An 18511-nucleotide genomic window follows, 5' to 3' on the forward strand; every position below is an offset into this window, starting at 1 on the left:
TATGATTAGCCATTTTGGGAACAGGGATAAATCAATTCGATTCATGTTGTGGACTAGTAGAACTAGAGAAAGACAGTTTACTCCTCTCATCGTTGTCATAATAGTATATTTCGCTGTAAACTGAAGTAGTTCCCAAAAGTAAATATTGCAATAAAATATGGTGTTAATGATCTTTGGAGAAAACATTGTCTGCAATTTGATTTAGAAAAAATATTTCTTTGGAAATTTGAGAGATATTGACAAGATGAAACCTACTGAAAGCTAATCCAAAAGCAAAATACTGTGGATGCTGGAAATTTGATATAGAAACAGAAAATACTGGGAACACTCAGCAGGTCTGACAACATCTGTATAGAAAGGAACAGAGTTAATGGAGAACTGTGAAACAGAATGCCTGATGAAATATCATCACCTAACATTTACCTTTTCTCTTCACAACTGCTGTCAGATCTACCGAGTGTATTATAGTTATTGGTAATTTTTAAGGTATTAAAATTTTAATTTTTGTAGCATAATATTTTTAAAATTATGTACGAACTCTTGAAATATGTTCTCACAGGTCTGGGTTAATATTCAAAAGAACAGTCTCCCAATGAGTGTAAATTTTGATGTCACAAAGGAATATAATTGGCGGCCATTCTTCACCAAGGGTTCTCAGAATTATGTATTATCTTCTGTACAGGTAATTTATTCTAGGTTATCTGAAATATCAATGTCAACATTATGGCTTTTGTCTTTCCTGAGACCAAATGTACACAATTGCTTGTTTTGAAATCATTTTTAATAAAGAATATAGAACCATGAGACATAATCTCAGGGTAAAGGTTAGACCATTTAAGACTAAAAATTTCTTCACTCAAAAGTTAGTGAATCTTTGGAATTCTCTGCCACCGAGGTTTGTAGAAGCTCAATTACCAAATATGTTTCAGACAGAAATCAAAAGATTCCTGGTTTTGAATGACATCAAGGCATATGGGATAGCACAAGGAAGTGGCATTGAGTGAGATGATCAGTCATAAACTATTTGAATGTGAGAGCAGGGCTGAATGGCGTACTCATGCTTCTATATTCCTATATACCTTAAATTAAATAACTTTATCTGTTTGTTGCACATAGAATATTTTAATTTTATTGATTCAATAATATGAAGAAATTACTTTTATTAGATACTTAGATACATCTGTAACATACAATTCCAAAAATATTTTCTAGCCGCAAGAACTAATCTACTACTCTACAGAAAGAAGCCTTGTTGATAAATTACAGAGCAGGTAGAAGCTATATTTATTATTGTATTTGTTGAATACTTATTTCAATGTACAAAACCAGTACATTATCCTAAAAGGTAAAGGTTCTACCTCTGTAAGGCAACCAGATCAACTTAAGGTAGAGAATAAATCTAAAAGCAGAAGCTTACAAAAATGCAAATAAAAGTGAAAATTCAGTAGATTGGGAGAACTGTTAAAAGCAATATTTAGTTAAGGAAACATGGATCCATTAAAGACAAATACAAGTTATAGTGTAAATCAACATGAAATAGTTGGCAAACTTGTTAAACAAATTTGTTGCATTCAATTCATCATCATAGTACACTATGTACTCATTTAAAGTTGTGGCTATATTCCTGATGAATCCAACATTAACTGAATCAACTTTCAGTGAATTTGATTTTCTCATTAAAACAAACATAAAAACTGTAATTCAGAATGGAATTTTCCCAGTCCCGAATGCTGTGGGCAATAGTGAGACGGTTGGGAAAATACAAAGAAAGGAAAAATGAGATTCTCGATGTCAAGTAAAAGAAATATGATTTTTTGCTTAAGTTTTTAATGGCCAGGTGAGAATGTTGCCTGTGAGTGGCTAGGATCTATTTGCATCATTTATGTATGTAGGTTGCTATTTTCTCAGGTAGCAGCAAGATTGTTCAAAACACAAGGTGAGAGTCAGAGACGTTAGCTGGCAGCTGTGGCTTGCCAAGGTCTTCTCCAGTGAGGCTGATGCTTATGTCAATATCAATCTCCATGGATGGAGGTTTCAGGGTGTCAATACCCATGGAGTGTGCCCTGAAATGAAAATGAAAAATGGCTGCCAGCATACTTAATGTCAGTTGATTGTGTTTTTTTTTTGTCTGAGCAAGCAGGCTTCATTGGTAAGCAATATAGTCCCTTCGAGGGGCAAATGTGTTAACCAAGAACTCACATTACGGGTCAAAGACATTTGTCATCACAAATTTCTGCTTGTATATTTTATGCTTGTTGATTACAAATCCAGGACATAGCAGTCTTAATCATGAGATTGATCATTATGACTTAATCAGAATAATCTCTGTGAAGCAGAAGTAATCACAAGTGTCATGATCAAAGTTAAGAATCCTAATATACTATTGACATTTTAACTTGTAATTCCAAATTGTGTATGTTTTTTTAAAAAATAAGGTTGATATAGTCAAAAATGATAGCGATACAAATTAAGCAGCTGTCTGGGGAGAGACCCACGGAATGTACATTTGAGCTGTGAAAGGCACTTCAAACAGCAACCCTTCAAAGTGAGGACAGGACAAGTCAAAATAGACTGGACTACGATCTCTTGTGACTACAAAGATAACAAAGGGTTGACCTACTCCTGCTCAATAGTGAGCCACCCCCTGCCGATTACATCCCAAACTACAGATACATTTTGTGTTTTTCCATTTGAAATGAGCTGCTGGAGCTAAACATTGTTGTATATACCAGGCTGGGTTTGAATATTAAAGTAATGTGAAGGTCACTAATGAAGATCTATCTCCTAGTTACCTCTATATTTCAGGTAAACACTCTCTCCCATTCTGAGTGCTTCAAGTCAGTTAGCTGGCAGTCAAACAAAAATGAAAGTTGGACTACAAAAAGACTTGGTTTCATCAGGAACACTGGAATTCAATCATGGTTGAAAGGAATCAGAACCACAGAACCTCAAGCAATCTGCAAAATTAAAGATTATGAAACCACCAACTGTTCAACTGTCAATGGAATAGTGTCAGGAACTTCCAATGCAATGGCTGTAACTTTCAACTATCTACTATTCATTAACAATTCAGGGACTGATCTGTAAATCTTTTAAAAATAATTTGTTGAATTTGCTCCTGTTTTTCTAATCTATCTGCATGTATTTTGGGTTACTAATTTTTTCATCTTTTTGTAATGAAGAACCTCATTGTTTGTTAACTCAAGAAAGTTTTGTTAAACTTTAAAATATAACTTCATTCAGGTCTGGGGAAAAAGTATCCACAAGGGAAAGAATCTGTTTTTAAATTAATCTTGTTGTGGCCAACTGAGAGGGTAGGTGAGTAAAGAATGGGACCAAATACAACCTCCTTACCCTGGAGCTTAACAGTTTGGGGTACTCATCTGGAACCATAATAAATTTTGAAATCTCTCCTGGGGTCTAGGAATAAGACAGGTGACCTATGAAGCGTCATTTGTGGTTCACATTTATGGGCGGCACGGTGGTACAATGGTTAGCACTGCTGCCTCACAGCGCCTGAGACCCGGGTTCATTTCCCGCCTCAGGCGACTGACTGTGTGGAGTTTGCACGTTCTCCCCGTGTCTGCGTGGGTTTCCTCCGGGTGCTCCGGTTTCCTCCCACAGTCTAAAGATGTGCAGGTTAGGTGAATTGGCCATGCTAAATTGCCCGTAGTGTTAGGTAAGGGGTAAATGTAGGGGTATGGGTGGGTTGCGCTTCGGCGGGTCGGTGTGGACTTGTTGGGCCGAAGGGCCTGTTTCCACGCTGTATTGTAATGTAATCTAATCTAATCCACAAACACATTCCAAGGTCCCTCAGGCTGCACAAGGACCAGGAGTTGCTTCCCTAATACATTGCACTGTAAGTATTGTGTAGCATTCTCTATACACAATGCTGCCTTCCTTAGGTCATGTGCAGGGGCGTGAAGGGCGTAATCAGTTCCACCATATTTATAATCTCTACCTGCATGTGTGTGACATGATTTGTGCAACATTTCTCTGAATGAGATCTACTATGTTAGACTTCTAAGTAAGTTCTACTGTGTAGAGGTACCCATCCCCCTTCTTATTAGAAGTTTTCGTGTCCAAGTGTAAGGAGACCTATGGTAAACTGTCATTTATCTGTCTGCAAAAGCTGACTGATCATATTACTAAGAAGATGTTCAGTTTCTGATATTCCTGACATTGTTTCATTGGAACCATTATCAACTGACCCCACTGAAGCAACTGTTATCATTTCTGGCCATAGTGCAATGAATAGCCACGGAAAGTGATGAGAAACACATGCATCTACAATTCTAGTCTCCAATGCAGAATTTGCAGCAAAACATCACTCAAGATGCAGGGAAAGTACAGATAGCATATGGTCCTTTGTCTTCAATGGAATGTCCTTCAGATAAACAAGACACAGAGCTACCACACAACGAGAATGCCCTAGGACATTGTGGTAGAACTGTGTCATCAGCTAAAGCATTTCAGGTGCAAAGTGCTACATATTTTACACTCAGAACATTGAAAGCACAATATCATAAAACCACTAACTTAATAGGATGGGTTCCTTTTGGTCAATGTCTAATTCATCAGTGACCATTACAACCACATCTTGGAAGTCTGTGACAGGTACCCTGGAAGCTTCGATGATGTCTGTATCCTTGATGATTAGTGAGTTCGTTTCATTCCAAGGGACATACACCTTACAAGAATGGATGCTGGGACAGAGCCACTATGGCTAATCACTCTGTTACAGAATCCCTGAGGCTGAGTGTATAGACATTGCCATGCATTCTTCCACTGGGGCCACCAAGGACCACACAATGGGCTCCTCCAAATGAGGTTCCCATACTTGTCCAGTTCTGGGGGCTCCTTGCAGTATGCTACAGACTAGACAGCATAATCCTTGTCTGCTGTGCTCTGGACAAGTGGAGCAGCCAAACAGGAGTCTGACTGACAATGAGGTGTAAAAGCTGCAGGATTCTTCCAATGAGGAAAACTAGGGCTTTGATCAGGAGAAATATACACCTTCACCATGGCAGAGCGCAAAAGATAGTGTAATAATCCAGGAGGTATTTGACACTCAGTCCCAATGGAACTGAATTGGGTGAAGTTATCATACATTGACAGTAGATGTGTTGCTGCTGTTAAAGCAAGCAGCCAATGCTGAAATAAAATTGCAGCCTTTTTGTTTGCTCTCTCTTGGCTTCTCCTGTTGGCTAAAAACGTTAACTTTACAAACAGTTGTAAGACTTTACAAGATCTAATACTTATTCAAACACGACCAGAATTAATGCTACAATGGGTGTTAGAAAAAGAATAACACTCCTTCAGACAGGTTCTAATATCATGTAGCGCTAAGAAAGTGAAATATCCCTAAATTCATTTTTATCACTGTTGTTGAAAAGGCAGTTGATCAGAAAGATGGTGATGGGAATGAAAATGTATTTACAAATGTAGTTACAAATTTATTTGAACTGTGAAGGGCTATTACTAGCTTGTAGCACTTGAACTGGTGCACAGCTGAGCTTCAAATATGGTGCTAGTGGCATGAACACTGGAAGATGCCCACACCTGTGAGCATTTCTGCCATTTGGAGACAAGATAGTGCACAAACAGCACCACGGAAGACTGCTGTATACTTAATAAGGGGAAGGTGACACTGCGATTCTCCAGTACGGACCTCGAATTCCTGGTAGGGAGATGGTGCAGAGAAGGGCTAGCCTCTTCCTGGAGAAGCAGCGGAGGAGGCCACATCACCATACCCTAACTATCAATATAGCACTTAGTGTTGTGAATGTGGGTGAGTTTATAGATTATTTTGGCTAAATTGATGCTGTATAGATAATCTTTTCTGTTAAATGCTGGCCTTTTCGCTGAACTAAGCCAGAAAAAAGACATTTATCTGTATGGAGAAATCTGATGTTAAATATGTAATTATCACTTAAACAAATTAATTTATAAGTGTGATAACCCATCCTCGTGTTGAACATTTAAATTTTTTCCTGTGAACTTAAGGCTGTTTCCTGAGACCAAATGCCATTTGGAATGAACAGGTTGTCTAATGAATGATAGGTTGGACAGGCTGGACTTGTTTTCACTGGAGTTGAGATGAGCAAGAGATGACTTAATATAGGTTTATAAGATCCTGCATGGTCTTGACAAGGTGGATGTGGAAAGGATATTGACCAGTCCACAACTTGAGAGCAATGTTTTAACATTAGGTGTCACCCTTTTCAAACTGAAATGAGGTAAATTTGTTTCTTTCATAGAATTGTGCAACTTTGGAATCCTTTGTCTCAGAAAATGATTGAAGCTATTGAATACTTGGGGTTAGATGTGAATGTGGATTTTGAAACACAATCAGATCAGCAGAATGGTTATGGCGAATGGTGGAGCAGGCTCCAGGGCCTAAATGGCCTACTTCTGCTCCTATTTCATAAGTTTGTACAGCATGTTTTATCATATGCTTTATTCTTTATTTATTCATTGTGGTTTAGAATTGAATGGGCATTGAAGAACAAAATCATGGAATGGAGAGCTCACCACCCTACACGATGGAACCGTTACTGTACTGGAGTGTTTCAAAATTTTCTTCCACTACTTGAACAAAACCTTGGTCGCTCAGTAAGTGAAGAACAGAGCGCAGGATTAGAGAGTTTATTAAAAGAATTCAAGGTTTGTGTTACCTCTTAGAACATACTAGTTTTTCAATTAAAATCTTCACATCACTGACTTGTGAAATTGTCAATACAACCATTTATTCTTGTGTAGCAGTTTTAACCAAATGAAACATCCCAAGACATTTCATAGGAGCATTAAAAAGCAATGTATTACACCAAGCAGCATGTGGAGACAGCTGTCCAAATGACTTAAAGCTTGTTTAAGAAGGTCAGCAAACACCAGGGCTATAGGGAAATGGGACTTGGTATGAGTTAGGACATGGACAGAGTATTTTGGATGACTTTAAACCTATGAACAGTAGAATGTGGGAGATGTGCATTGGTATAGTCAATACTATAATTGACATAAGCATGAATGAGTGCAGCAGAAGATGAGCTGAGACAGGGGAAAATTTGATCAATATTACTAATATGGATATAGGTGGTGTTAGAAATGTCTTGAATTTAACATTGGACCTTTATCTCAGGATCAAATGAGACATCAAACCTGTGAACAGACTGGCTTGATCTCAAACTGTTGCCAAAGGGAGAGATAAAGTCAGTATTAGGGAATGGATATAGTAATTATATTCTAAATTGTAGAAAATTAACTGTAGGCAAATTGCTTTTGAAAATGAGTATGAATTTTGAGTTAATTAATCTGAAGATTTCTAACATGAGTTTGAAGCTGTTTCCTTTTAGTTACCTGATATTAGCATGATTGTACAAAATGGAATCTCTTTTCTGCTTCTTCAATTCATCTCAGGCTCCAGACTTTTAACAGCAACAACACTGCATCAATATGTTATTTTCCTATTAGTCATTTCCATACTGTAGGGAATCTAATCTAATCTAATCATTCTTCTGGCTTCCAAATGAGACTGTCAAGCAGATTTTAATAAAATTTTGCTGAGATTCATTGCTTACAGATTTTTATTTCAAAAAAATTGAAATGGGTAATTTATAACTATGGCTATGTTAGGAACATTCTTGTATCTGTTCTTTACTCTGCAAACTGTGAGTTGAAATGTCACTTCAGGAACGAGAGCACAACATCTAGGTTCACAAAAGAGCACAGTTATAAAGGTCTGTTCTACAGTTCTTGATGCTGTCTTTCAGATGAGCTGTTATACAAAGGCCCCATTTGCTCTCTCGGGTGGACGGTATGCTAGCTAATGCTTATACAACAATAAAATAACAATATAAAACAACAATATCTGGTTATTATCACACTGCTGTTTTTGGAAGCTTGTTGCATATAAGTTGGCTGCGTAGCTTCTTATATTACAACAGTGATTATACTTTAATATATGATGTAGGGAAATAGATTGAAAAATGTCCATATTACAAAGGAGGAAGTGCTGGATGTCTTGAAACGGGTAAAGTTGGAATAAATCCCCAGGACCTGATCAGGTGTACCCTAGAACTCTGTGTGAAGATAGAGAAGTGATTGCTGGGCCTCTTACATCATCGATAGTCACAGGTGAGGTGCCGGAAGACTGGAAGTTGGCTATCGTGGTGCCACTGTTTAAGAAAAGTGGTAAGGACAAGCCAGGAAACTATAGAACAGTGAGCCTGATGACGGTGGTGGGCAAGTTGTTGGAGGGAATCCTGAGGGACAAGATGTACATGTATTTGGAAAGGCAAGGACTGATTATGGATAGTCAACATAGCTTTGTGCGTGGGAAATCATGTCTCACAAACTCGATTGAGTTTTTTGAGGAAGTAACAAAGAGGTTTGATGAGGGCAGAGCAGCAGATGTGATCTATATGGATTTCAGTAAGGTGTTCAACAAGGTTCCCCATGGGAGACTGGTTAGCAAGGTTGGATCTCATGGAATACAGGGAGAACTAGCCATTTGGATACAGAACTGGCTCAAAGGTAGAAGACAGAGGGTGGAGTTGGAGAGTTTTTGCTCAGATTGGAGGCATGTGACTAGTAGGATCGGTGCTGGGTCCTCTACTTTTTGTCATTTATATCATGCGAGCATAAGAGGTATAGTTAGTAAGTTTGCTGATGACACCAAAATTGAAGGTGTAGTGGACAGCGAAGAAGGTTATCTCAGATTACAACAGGGTCTTGATCAGATGGGCCAATGGGCTGAGAAGTGGCAGCTGGAGTTTGTACAGGACATTGGTTAGGCCACTGTTGGAATATTGTGTGCAATTCTGGTCTCCTTCCTATCAGAAAGATGTGGAACTTGAAAGGGTTCAGAAAAGATTTACAAGGATGTTGCTAAGGTTGGAGGATTTGAGCTATAGGGAGAGGTTGAATAGGCTGGGCTGTTTTTCCTGGAACATTGGAGGCTGAGGAGTGACCTTATAGAGGTTTATAAAATCATGAGGGGAAGGGTTAGGATAAATAGACAAAGTTTTTTCCCTGGGGTGAAGGAGTCCAGAACTAGCGAGCATAGGTTTAGGATGAGAGGGTAGAGATATAAAAGAGACCCAAGAGGCAGCTTTTTCACTCAGAGGGGGTACGTGTATGGAATGAGCTGCCAAAGGAAGTGGTGCTGCCAGAGGAAGTGGTGGAGGCTAGTACAATTGCAACATTTAAAAGGCATCTGGATGGGTATTAAATAGGAAGAGTTTGGAGGGATATGGGCCAGGTGCTGGCAGATAAGACTAGACTGGGTTGGGATATCTGGTTGGCATGGACGATTTTGACCAGAGGGCCTGTTTCCGTGCTGTATATCTCAACGCCTCTATTACTCTATATGCATTTATCTGTAAAATAGTTTGGATGTCCAGATATCACGAAGGGTGTTTTATCTTTAATGTAAGTCTTTCCTTGAATTAATCAAGTCTCCAGAGGTGAAGGTCTGGGATCATTGCAAAATTACACACAAATCTTTTATTTTTTCAGTAAGAATGAAATTAACAATTTAATTGAGGAAGGGTTTTATTGAGTGCTCAGCTTCAAGTCAGCCCAAAAATACTGGACTTCAACAATCCAAACAGTAGTGTCCACCTTAATTTATTTGACAATAGTTCTGGTTACTGATGAGGAGAAGTCTGAGGGAGTGAAGGGTGTACGACAGGATATTGAGGGACTTGAAGAGCAAGGTAGTTAACAAGATAGGCAGTCCCTTTCTGCCAGACTGTATGTGATCAAACAATTCATGAGCAATAACACAAGTAACTTCACCACAGTTCCCGATTCACCACATTTGTATGCTCACTAATTTTCCTTAGTATCCTTTCATTAGCATCCTTTGTCTGAAAATACAAACTCAAAACTACTAGCTAATACCGTAGACTAATAATATAACCACTTTGAATTCTACTGTTCCTACAAGGTGCTTTCCACTAACTTCAGCAAAGGTGATAGAAGGCTCTAGATTGCCTTGATTGTGAACTCAAGCAGGTCTAAGCTGAGAAGCCTAGCTCCAAGTTTCAATTTCCATAGTGAGTACAGTAGGATCATGCTTCCTGGAGTCATTGTAAGTCTGCTACGGCCAATGTCTTAGAAATCCTGCTGATCTGAAGGAGAGCAGAGTGGTAGACTGTTATAGTATCAGAGCATCATAGAATAGTTACAGACTGGAAGCAGGCCATTTGGCCCATTGAGTCCACACTGCTTCTCAAAGAGGATCCCTCACAGAGCCACCCACTTATTTCACATGATTAATCCACCTTTCCTCCAGGTTCCTGGTCAGTATGGGCAATTTAGCATGGCCAATCCACCTAACCTGCAAAGCACGGTGGCACAGTGCTCCCACAGTCCAAAGATGTGCAGGTCAGGTAAATTGGCCATGCTAAATTTAATGTCTTAGAAATCCTGCTGATCTGAAGGAGAGCAGAGTGGTAGACTGTTATAGTATCAGAGCATCATAGAATAGTTACAGACTGGAAGCAGGCCATTAGTGGGCAGCACGGTGGCACAGTGGTTAGCACTGCTGCCTCACAGCGCCAGAGACCTGGGTTCAATTCCCGCCTCAGGCGACTGACTGTGTGGAGTTTGCACGTTCTCCCCGTGTCTGCGTGGGTTTCCTCTGGGTGCTCCGGTTTCCTCCCACCATCCAAAACGATGTGCAGGGTCAGGTGAATTGACCATACTAAATTGCCTGTAGTGTTAGGTAAGGGGTAAATGTAGGGGTATGGGTGGGTTTCGCTTCAGCCGGTCGGTGTGGACTTGTTGGGCCGAAGGGCCTGTTTCCACACTGTAATCTAATCTAAATTGCCCGTAGTGTTAGGTAAGGGGTAAATGTAGGGGTATGGGTGGGTTGTGCTTCGGCGGGTCGGTATGGACTTGTTGGCCTGTTTCCACACTGTAATGTAATCTAATCTAATGTAATCTAATCTAATCTTTGGACTGTGGGGAAAAATTGGAGCACCTGGAGGAAACCCAAGCAGACATGGGGAGAATGTGCAAACTCCACATAGACAGTCCCCCCAGAGTAGAATCAAACCTGGATCCCTCGTACTGTGAGGCAGCAGTGATACCCTGGAAGTCCCTTTGAATGGTAGTGTCCCAACTATGAAGGTGGCTGTTCTTCCATTGTAGCACCTTGTTTGTCTTGGAAATTGTTTGTCTTGCATTGGAAGTTATGGCCTTAACCATTGCAGGAGGTGATGAATGTGGTATGGTATCCTGACTACTGATATTTAGTGGTCAGCCAGTTAGCATGGCTGAGAATGTCTTTCCATCCTACTGCTAGAGGGAGGAGTACGGTTCACTGTAAATCATTGCGTAGTTTTTGAGGGACTTGAGAACTCTGGGCACACATATGTATTTCTGAGGCATTATTGATGTATTTAATTAATTAATTAATTCAACTTGACTGATGATATCTCATGGAGATACAAAGATTTACAGAAGCAGCTGCTCTTGGGAGTGGTGGTGAGCAAGAGGATTTTGTAGGAAATTGCTGAGTGGGGAGAAGCAGTGAGCGGGAGAGTTTGGATTGGTGGTAAGCAAAAGAATTCAGTATGAAAATAGTGTGTTGGGAGAAGTGGCAGTTTTAGCAAGGCAATGAGTTGGAAAGACTATAAATTGGGAAAGGTTGGAGATGTGAAACAATGAGCAAGAGATGAGTTTGTGGGCTGTTAAGAGCACTAAGTTATTAAATGCTAATAGGTTATTAAGAATTATTGCCAAGTCAAAATATATAATCTTTAATTTCAAGCAATGTTTGATTTCCTGCATCAAAACTAGTGAAAAATTATTTCATTTCCTCTGTCACAAAAATGGATATATTTGTTTATGCCTCAAAGGAATAGTTAAGTTTAAGACTCTAAAACACTGTTGAAGATGTTGCACTATATTTGTGAATGTGATCCTCATGATGGCAGGTTCATCTCATCCTACAGCATGGCAGATAATTCGATGACGGCTAACCCAAAGAGCCATGGACTCTATCAATACTGGTGCTTAGACATTTACAGATAGTTGAGACGAGTTATGAAAGCACTCTGCTGCACATAAGCCCTAATATAAGCAGCCGCTGTTGCTTCTCTGGTGGAGAATCATCAGTTTATTCAGTCAGCAATCGAAGCCCTCTGAACCTCTGTTGTTTAGTGCATATGTTTTCAATGACTGTATGTGCTAGACCCATGCCATCTGGTTTTCCCTAGTGATGACCCTTGACCTATATTATCTGCCCTATGCAAGTTAAATCCACTGAGCACATGCTTATGCTCCTATTGTGCCCATCCTTGCCATTATTGCGGCATTCCCCTCTGTGCTCAATCTTCCCACTCTTGGCATCAGCACAGCAATCCCTTTATGCCCACCACATTATCCTTGCAGCATCCCTTTGTGACAAACCCTGCTGCAAGACTATGACCCGCTCTGCGCTTTCCCTTCTCATCAGGACATCAGTACAACACTTCTGACTGCTACTGTTTACCAGGTTCCCCTTCTTGACTTCCTCCCAGCACTTTCTGTGACTGCCTTCCTGTAAGTGTTCAGACAGTTTACCTCAGTACCATCAGCTTTAACTAGGCAAGGATCTGAAAGTGCATGATCCCCGTTTGATTTATGTTAAACTCCCATAAAATTAAATGAGGTCTATTCAAATTCATGGTAAGTCCTTGCTCAGTAATTCAAATTGCAATGCTGCCGTATTATGCTAGTTATTGCCTTGCAATTTTTACAATGCTTATAAAATCCAGAACTGATGTCATCACAATGTCAGCTTTCCAGGTAAGCTCATCCCATCCCTATTTCTCCCCTCCTTGCCTTCCAACCTGTTTGCTGCAGCCATCACAAAATTCAATCCAGTATATCCAAGCCAGTTCTCTACTTACTGGAAAAGTTACAGTTAAAGAGAAATGAACAAAACATGTTAGAATACTAGAAGAATCTAAGAAATGAATGCTTACACAATTTGTGGCTTGTGAGTCAAGAGATTGAGAAAAGTAGGCTGAGAGTAGGGGCATTAGGTAGGCAGACACCCAAATAATTGATTGCACAACTTTAGAACTATCCCAAAGACCAAATGAAATAGGAAGAGGTGTGGACGGTTCATCCCCTTGAGCCTGCTCCATTCAATAGGATCTTGGCTGAACCTATATCCTCATGTCCACTTTCCTGTGTTTTCCCCATGACCGCTGATCTCCCTACTTATCAAGAATCTATCTACCTCAGCCTTAAATATACACAACCCTCTTGGAAAAAAAATCCTCTTCATCCCAGTGTTAAATTTGCACCCTTTTGTTGTGAGACTATGCCACCTGATCCTCGACTCTCCCACGAGGGGAAACATCCTCTCAGCATTTACTTATTAAGTCCTTAAGAATCCTGTTATGTCAATGAGATAGTTTCATTTTTCTAAATTCCAATGAGTAGTATGCCAACCTATTCAGCCTTTGCTCGTAAGATAATTCCTCTATTTTAGGATCATCCCAGTGAACCTTCTCTGAACTGCCGCCAATGGAATGATAGCTTTCTTTAAATAAAGGGACCAAATCTCCACACACTACTCCAGATGTGATCTCATCAGCACCATGTTCAGTTACAGGAAGACTTTTCTATTCTTGTACTCCAATACCCTTGAAATAAGGGATAATATTTCATTAGCCTTCCTGATTACTTGCAATACCTGGGTGGTAGCTTTCTGTGTTTCATACTTAAATATCCCTAAATCCTTATGTATTGCAAATTTCTGCGGTTATTCTCCATTTAAATAACACATTCCCCCTTCAAAACTAAAAATAACTCCACACTTTCACATATTGTACTCTATTTACCAACTATTTGCCCATTTAGAGTCAGAGTCATACAGCCCAGAAACAGACCCTTCAACTCAACTCATCCATACTGACCAGGTTCCCTAAACTGAACTAGTCTCACTTGTCTGCATTTGGCCCATATCCCTCTAAACCATTCCTGTACCTGTCCAAATGTCTTTTAAATGTTGCAATTGTATTCGCCTCCAACATTTCCTCTGGTAGCTTGTTCCATATGCATCACCCTCTGTGTGGAAAAAATATTGCCCCTCAGATCCCTTTGAAATATTTCCCCTCTCACCTTAAACCTATATCCTCTAGTTTTGGACTCCTCTACCCTGGGGAAAAGACCTTGCTATACACCTTATCAATGCCCCTCAAGAATTTATAAATCTCTATAAGGTCACCTCTCAGCCTTCCATGCTCCAGGAAACATATCTCTGCCTAACCTGTCTGTCCTTATAACTCAAACTCTGCAGTCTCAGTAACAACCTTGTAAATCTTTTTTGCATCTTTTTCATTTTGATAACATTTCTCATATAGCAGGGTTACCACAGTCGTATAGAGTACACCAAATGTTGCCTTACAAATGTGTATCAATATTCCTCAGAAACTGTTTATATTCCTCTCGCAACCTCCCTTTCCACCTACTTTTTTTGCGTCATCTGCAAATTTGGCTATAATACATCCATTTCCATCCTCCAAATTATTAATGTCCATTGTAAACATTTGTTGTCCCAGCACTGATCCCTTGGAGCTCCACTGGTTACAGATTGCCAACCTGAAAAAGAACCCCATATTCCTACTTTCTGTTGACTGTCCATTGTCAATGCTCTATCCACATGATATACTACCTCCAATATCATGAGCTTACCTTTTGACTTAACATCTTCTGAGGTACCTTGTTCTTCTGGTTCCTGCTGGTTCCCTTCTATCCACTCTGGTTGAAACTTCCTTGAAAAACTCTTAAATTTTTCAGATACAATTTCTCTTCATGAAGCCATGTGACTCGGCTTGATTAGGTTATGATTTTCCAAAAGTTCTGCTATTACTTCCTTAATCATTGATTCTGACATTTTTCAAACAATACATGCTAGGCTAATTGGCTATAGTTATCTATTCTTTGCCTCTGTCCATTTCTGAATAGGGATTGCCTATTGGCAACTTTCCAATTCTCCAGTACTTCCCCAGATTCCAAAGCGTTTTGGAAAATTACAACCAATACATCCACTATCTCTGTAGTTACTTCTTTTAGGATCCTAAGATGCAAGCCATTGGGACCAAGGGACTTATCTGCCTTTAGCCTCATTAGTTTGTCTAATGCTACTCCTCCAGTGATGGTACTCCTCCCCTGTATCCTTTAGTATTAATAGGATGTTTGAAGTATCTTTCACGATAAAACATCTGTTAACTCTCTGCCATTTCCTTGTTCTCTATTACTATCTTTTAAGATTCATTTTCCAAGAGGCTACTTTACCGCTTTTTATATAGTGTGGGGGTGCCGATGTTGGACTGGGATGGCAAAGTCAAAAATCACACAACACTAGGTTATAGTCTAAAAGGTTTATTTAAAATCACAAGCTTTCAGAGCAACACTCCTTCATCATGTGCATGGTTCCGAAAGATTGTGATTTCAAATAAACCTGTTGGACTATAACCTGATGTCATGTGATTTTTGACTTTCTTTTTATGTATTTAAAGAAGCCCTTACGGTCATTTTTTATATCCCTCTCATTTGCCCTCTCTCTCTTTGTTATCTTTTTAGCCCTTCTTTGCTGGGTTCTGATTTTATCCCAGTCATCAGGGCTAGCACTGGCTTTTGTCTTCTTAAACACTTTTCCTTTTAACTTTATACTCTCCTGACCTTCCTTGGTTAGCCCTAGTTGGTCTATCCTCTCTTACAATCTGGGAGTTATGAATTACCTCCTTAAATGTTTGCCAATACTTGGCTGTCTTTTCTGCTAATCTAACTGCCCAGTCCACTTTAGTCCTTCTTTAGGTTCAATTATTTCTAAATCAAGTTTCTCACACAAAAACTGAAAATGAAATTCTATCATGTTATGATCACTACTTCCTAGTAGATCATTTATTGACTCTGTCTTACCCATTACCAGATCCAGCACAGCCTGCTCCCTGGTTGGCTCCATGATATATTGCTCTAGGAAACTATGGTTAAAATTTTCTTTAGGATCCCGGCCAAAAAGCCATTGTAGTTGCTACTGGTGTGTGGACCAAAGACAGCAAAAGAGTTCCACTCAATCTAAACTGAGTAAGAGAACTCATAGGTCGGGTATCCAGGAGAGTGCACACCCTGGAAACTCCACCCACATCTGGTTTGGAGCAATTAAATTGCTGAACAACATCCAAATCAGAACCAATTCAAAATAAATGTCTGGTTAAATGGAGACCCGGTTATAAGATAGACCAATAAAGGGGGAGGCCATCGCAGAACCAGTTTTTAACAAAATTTTCTCTGGACTCCAACCCTTAGGTTTGTGCAATACCTTGGCCAGACTGAAAACCTACAATGGGGAACCATTACAGATAAAGGGTACGACTTCAATTCTGGTCTCGTATAAAAAGCAGCTGGTTCAGTTTTCACTGATTGTAATAAAAGGCTCAGGCCCAAGCCTGATGGGATAAAACTGGTTGAGTAAGATTCACCTTGATTAGCTCAACATTTTTCAATTAGAAAATGGCTGCCTGAATGAAGTCCTAATTAAATACCCGGAAGTTTTTCAGGAAGGTATAGGGACTATCAAAGGAGCCAAGGCCATCTAGCATGTTTACCAGAAAGCAATTTCACCATTCTGCAGGCCTGCCCAGTGCCATTTGCATTTCAGACAAAAGTAGAGATAGAAATCAAAAGGCTGGAAAGGGAAGGAATCATCAAACCAGCCCAGTTGACAGAATGGGCAGCAATGGTTGTACCAATTGTGAAGCCTGACAGGTTGGTTTGCCTTTGTAGAGATTTTTAACAAATGGTAAAACTCCTTTCTCGCAGCTGGATAAATATCCAATGCTTCACTTGGAGGATTTATACTAAAAATGGGAAGGGAGCTGTCCTTCACGATGCTGGGCATGAACCATGTATAATTACGGTTGCAATTAAATGAGGATTCCCAGAAGTATGCTACAACTAATACTACAATTAAGAGTTTGTACTAATATATGTGACTGCCATTTGGGGTATTGTCAGCTTGTGCAATTTTTGGATGATGGAGAACATTTCATGAGGTCTATCGTATGTCGCCGTTTGTCTAGATGATGTGCCAATATCAGGGAAGACCAATAATGGATACTCTGAGAGCTGGCTCAAAGGAGCTGGATCAGTGTCAAGGACCTTCCATGTGTAAATAAAGGGTGACTTGGTGACAGGATAAATGCCTCTGTGGAGATACTTCAAGAAACTCATAGAAAGACTTTTGGTTACTTTTTATTAGAACAATGAAATGTTAATTAATAAAACTTTTTTAAAATGGGAATGTGATAGCTGTATAGAAATAGATGTTTCCATGTTAGTAAGTAAAGAACAACAGACAGAAGTACAAGAGTAAATTCAATACATTTAGAACCAAGAAAAAGAAAAATATTTTTACAGAATGTTGCAAGACTATGGAATTCACTTCCAGGGTTGAGGACACAAGTAGATCAATAATCAGATTATATCAAATAGATGAATGAAGGAAAACTGGTTGAAGGGATATGACAGCAAGGTGGATAAGTGTGATCACACCTATTTGCTCGCATAATGTAAATATTAACATGAATCATTTTGTAACATACCTGTATTCTACTCACAACTTCAATTAACTACTTCAGTTTTCTTTAAGTACAGAGTGGTGTGACAACATTATATACTAACTTGACTAAATACAGCTTTGCATTATTTTATTCATCCGAGTTTTATAACAAAACTGCTGGGTTTCCATAAGCTAGCTGTACATGATGTGCAAAATATCAACCAATTGTTGCTAAGTCAAATGGTGTGTAGGTCACCCCCATATGAATCTTTCTGCATGTTTAAATTATTAAATTTAATTTATTGGGTAAGAAGAAATATTTTGATTCACAAAGCATCTAATTTAGACATCAACTATGGAAATTCATTATTTTTCTTCTGCTCCTCCACAGGTTTCTGGATTTCCTATGCACATGCGCTATTCAAATTTGCAGGCAATATTTGATAAAGTCTACAGTACTGGTATTCATAATATAGAAATCCCCAATGTGGAATTTGCTGTCGCAGTGTATGTTTATCCATATCCTAACAATGTATTATCAGTGTGGGTCTATGTAGCATCTTTGGTACATTTATCCATGTCCTAACAATGTATTAACAGTGTGGATCTATGAAGCATCTTTGGTACATGACACATAAAAGAAAACTCACTTTGCAATTTAGAAGATAAACTTGTGTTTAACTGTGCTTTCTTTTGCAGTCTTAATATTTTGTCCTGTCTTGTTAATATTTAATCCCTGTTAACTGAATATAGGGAGAAGGAAGGTCATTTGGTCCAACAGTTGCCGTGAGTTTTGATAAATTAAACCTCCATTCTCATGCACTATACTACCTGAATGGAATTTTACACGCTATTGTCTTTCCTTTATCTCCTTTAGCAGATTTACCAAACATTTGTTTACACCAAGTCCTGTGGTCAAAATCCCAGTTAACAAAGCATAGGCAG

General features: G+C 39.2%; 1 protein-coding gene across 1 annotated transcript in view; it reads left to right on the top strand.

Moving 5' to 3' along the window:
* The window catches only part of LOC122561384 (coiled-coil and C2 domain-containing protein 2A-like), a 268528-nt gene extending 250376 nt beyond the window's left edge, over nt 1–18152 (top strand). The window contains exons 41-44 of the mRNA XM_043713148.1: nt 560–682; nt 1213–1271; nt 6489–6666; nt 17958–18152. Of these exons, the coding sequence (XP_043569083.1) occupies nt 560–682; nt 1213–1271; nt 6489–6666; nt 17958–18152 (555 nt within the window). The remainder of the gene's footprint in view (nt 1–559; nt 683–1212; nt 1272–6488; nt 6667–17957) is intronic.
* The last annotated feature ends 359 nt before the right edge of the window (nt 18153–18511 follow it).

The sequence above is a fragment of the Chiloscyllium plagiosum genome, chromosome 22 (assembly GCF_004010195.1).
Source record: "Chiloscyllium plagiosum isolate BGI_BamShark_2017 chromosome 22, ASM401019v2, whole genome shotgun sequence".
NCBI classification, from domain to species: Eukaryota; Metazoa; Chordata; class Chondrichthyes; order Orectolobiformes; family Hemiscylliidae; genus Chiloscyllium; species Chiloscyllium plagiosum.